General features: G+C 36.1%; 1 protein-coding gene across 1 annotated transcript; it reads right to left on the bottom strand.

Annotated features, from left to right (window-relative positions):
* Nucleotides 1-640: 640 nt before the first annotated feature.
* On the bottom strand, nt 641-3,770 carry LOC110787883 (F-box/FBD/LRR-repeat protein At5g22660). Its single transcript, XM_021992519.2, has 2 exons — nt 2,197-3,770; nt 641-957 (listed from the first exon to the last, which is right to left on the bottom strand). Exon 1 carries the CDS (start codon nt 3,606-3,608, stop codon nt 2,211-2,213), a length of 1,398 nt encoding a protein of 465 aa, XP_021848211.1. The 5' UTR covers nt 3,609-3,770; the 3' UTR covers nt 641-957; nt 2,197-2,210.
* Nucleotides 3,771-4,008: the final 238 nt, after the last annotated feature.

Below are 4,008 nucleotides of genomic sequence, written 5' to 3' on the forward strand. Positions count from 1 at the left end.
TTTTTATGGTTAAAAATAGAATAAAATACAATGTAAAGAATATTATAAAATAGACTAAAACATAAAGTATAAAAATCATTTTGAAATGGAGGTATTAGTAGGATGAAAATTTGTGGTTAACTTAAATTACCGTTGACTTGCAATAGAGCAAAAATTGTGGCCTCGTGAGAGTTGTGGGATAAATGGAGTAACTTGTATAGATAAATTCATAAATATGGACTAACGTAACTCTCTCATCCCAAATCACTGCTCAATCGCCTCAATGTTAAGTATAGAACACAACGCGTATCGTAGCTAGCTTATACGAAGTATTTATACACACGATGCGTGACGGACTTTTTTGTTTAAAATTATCGTCTTTAAATACAGTCAGAAGATTTTTTTTTCTTCTACTTTTTACAAATTATACATGTGTTGGGGTGTAATATGAGAACTTGAAGTGCGTTAGAGTTTCTTTTATAAAACAGAGATTAGGAAACCGTTAATACTTTAGCCATATTAAACAAACACCTCTATCAAGTTAGTCAGCTCAATTACAGAGGTCGATTGAAGAACATGAAATAGTATCAAGAGCTAGAGAACATCACGAACGAGAATCTAATCACACATACTTCACAAGTTTCAACAGTTAAAAGGCCAATTATAGGAAACACTCAACAATTAGCCATAATAATAAAGGATGGTTCCTGCAAATTATCCGTGAAAGACAACATTATGAAATATCCTGAAACTAACAAAGATTTGAAGCGTATAAAGACCCAACACTCTTTGTTACAGAGTATGATTTACTATAAGCATAGAATAACCAGTTCTTGAAAGTGTAGTTTGAGCCTCGACATACATCTTCTAAACCAACCGTTGTACTCCAATCTTACTAGCAAGAATGTTGTTTCTGTCCTTTCACATGCTTCCAACCCCAGTTTAAGCTTTTTGATTGATAAATGGAAAACCAATCACCTGAAATAACTTCCCATGAGATTCAACTTTCAACGGGAATATAATTCCTATGTCAATCAAAGAAGTACTGAATGTATGTGGAATATTAAGAGTCAAACAACATATGTTTTGTATCCAAATAAAATAACAACATTAATCAAATACATGAACCAATCCTTAAACCAGTACTCACAACAGGACAAGCTCAGATTTCCCTAATAGCTTCATCTTATTATTACTCATAGAATACTTATGTTTAATTCAACCCATGAAAGCTCAATTTGTTTCTGGAAAAAAAGAAGACAACAACAAAATTATCATCTCTGTATTTCATAAGGCATAAATACAAAAGATTTCACTACTAGTTCAACATTATGAAATCATCATCTTCACATATCAACATACAATGAAAGGCATTCATCACACGACATTTTCACAATTCAGGAGGCCCATACAAGGTTACACACAGTCCTAATTCTAACGAGTCAATAGCATGTAACCTGGCGCTTCCAATTGACATTTAACAAGGGACGTGCATTTCGTGGTAAGGACACATGAATACAACCAGTATTACTGGCAATTGTTCCGTGCAACCAATGACCCTACGTTCTTTGTCACACTTATTTACTTTCAAACATATTCAGAACAAGCTGAGATTTCCTTAATAGATTCATCTTATTAGTACTCATAGAATACTTATGTTTAATTCAGCCCATGAAAGCTCAGTTTGTTTGACATAAGCTCTAAGTATACAAAATAGGGTTTATGGAAAAACAGAAGACAAAAACAGAATTATCATCTCTGTGTAACTGTATTTCATAAGGCATAAATACAAAAGATTGGACTACTGGTTTAACCTTATTTCAAAATCATCATCTTCACATATTAGCATACAATGAAAAGGCATTCGTCACACGACATTTTCACAATTAAGGAGGCCTATACAAGATATGTAACACAAAAGATTAAGGAGAAAAGAAAAGTAGCAGAAGCCAAAAACAAAAGAACAAAATAGGATCACATGATATTTCATTTGTACCAAAACTTTCAACACCCATTAGTCCATTACACACAACATACACATATAGTCCTAATTCTAACGAGTGCTTCCAATTGACATTTAGGAAGTGCATTTCATGATAAGGACACATGAATATGGTATATGTTCCGTGCAACCAGTGACCTTATGTTCTTTGTCACACTTATTTACTTTCAAACATATTCACAACACTAGAAGGATCAATAGAATAAGAAAGATACCTGAATGATGGATGTCAATCGGCTTTTATTTGGCAAGAAAGAACCCCATCTTTGAAATTGTTGCTTGTAGTTGTAATCAAGCGCCCAGAAAATTTAACAATACATTTTGAAATATTTGGAAAACCAAATACCTCAATGCATAAATCAAACTCATACCGTAACTGGTCTGTTTCCTCATTATCCTCGAACTCGGGGTGCATAACAATCTCAAACTCTTCCAAACTTGGAGAATTGCCCAAAATATATTCAATCAAACCAACCTCAGACCGGTCCCCGACTACCTCGTGGAATTCTACTCTCCTAACATTGCTTAACAAACCACTAGGGAATTGTTTGCAACCTAACCCGTCACCATTATCCGAGGAAAAACTAAGGTGAGACAAATTATGAAATATTAGCGGCTGATGGACATAGTAGAATAAGTGAGAACCAGTGTCTTCCAAAACGAGAGATTTAGCCCAAGAAATCCCTTCAAATAACCCCAATATATGAGAAATATAATTATATTCCTCACAACAGAAATAATCTTCATCGATTGAAATTCTCACTTGGGTTAAATTATACATTGCACTACCAAAGTGAAAAAAGCGCAATGCACCTCGAATTTCGAAATACTCTAACATAGGGGAATCAATCAAAAATTTGCAACTTCCGGTCACCTCTATGCTTTTTTCTATAATTTCTATGACTAAACTCTTTAAACCCGGGGCCGATATATCAATAGCGTCATGAGCCTCATTTAAATTTATGCAGACACTCAGATTTTCCAGCAAAGGGCAAGACTTAAACAGAGGGGAAGTTATCATAGCACAGTGAGAATCGTTGAGGGACAAGGTCATTTTCTTCAACTTAGGGAGATATATTAATGATAATCCAACATCAATCTGTAAATTTCGATTGAAGTTGAATTCCGGATGCAATTCAACAATCTCAAGTGATTGAGTTTCAAGTAAACAACTAGGAACAGGAATTAACTCGGTTTGTTTGAGAGGGGAAAGCTGGAAAGTTACTTGAATAACCTCAGGATTCTTGAAACAAATGTCACTAATCCATGGACTCAAAAACTGGAATAAGGTTCCATCTGTAGCTTTATTCAAGAATTTCGACAGTTTATGTGAGAAATCAAGCTTGAAGATGTGAATCTTGGGAGAGACCAGTTGTAAGAAAATGTGATTTAGGGTTTTGACGTAATACCTAAAATCGTCGTACCTTAAAACGTCGTGCGATGGAGGCGGTGGTGGGAAAGAAAGCTGAGTAATCTGGGTCCAAAGCGGTTTCCACCGGTTGGATAAGATCGAGGTACGGGCGGCGGAATCGACCGGGAGGAGAGAGATTATTGAGACCAGAACGTTATCCGGCAGATTGCTTATCCTGTCTTCTTGACTATCGCAATACTTCATCGGCATTTCCATGCTTAAAAGTTAAAACCCTAGAAAGTTTCGATTTGTGGTTGGCGGCGGTCGCGGTGGTGGTGGTGACGGGGGTAGCGGCAGTGAAGTGAGGGGGAGTGAATGGGAGGAGAGAGAAATCACGTCAGTGATGTGAGCCGTGTGACTGGGTTACTGGGTGTGGTGTGTGTGGGCCATGGCCCATTTAGTTGTATGGATTATTGTGTCGTGTTGATGTTTTTAGTTTTTGGATAATTTGGTAATATTAATTCAACATTTGGCCGGTTTTTTTTTATTAATCCCACCTACGACATATTTTTTTAATAATCCCATATTTACTACCAAATGACTTTTGGTGATGAATTGATGATGATGACTGAATATGACGAGAGAGAGTACTGCCACGTAGGGACATATTACCGCC

The sequence above is a fragment of the Spinacia oleracea genome, chromosome 4, assembly GCF_020520425.1.
Source record: "Spinacia oleracea cultivar Varoflay chromosome 4, BTI_SOV_V1, whole genome shotgun sequence".
In the NCBI taxonomy this organism is placed as follows: domain Eukaryota; kingdom Viridiplantae; phylum Streptophyta; class Magnoliopsida; order Caryophyllales; family Amaranthaceae; genus Spinacia; species Spinacia oleracea.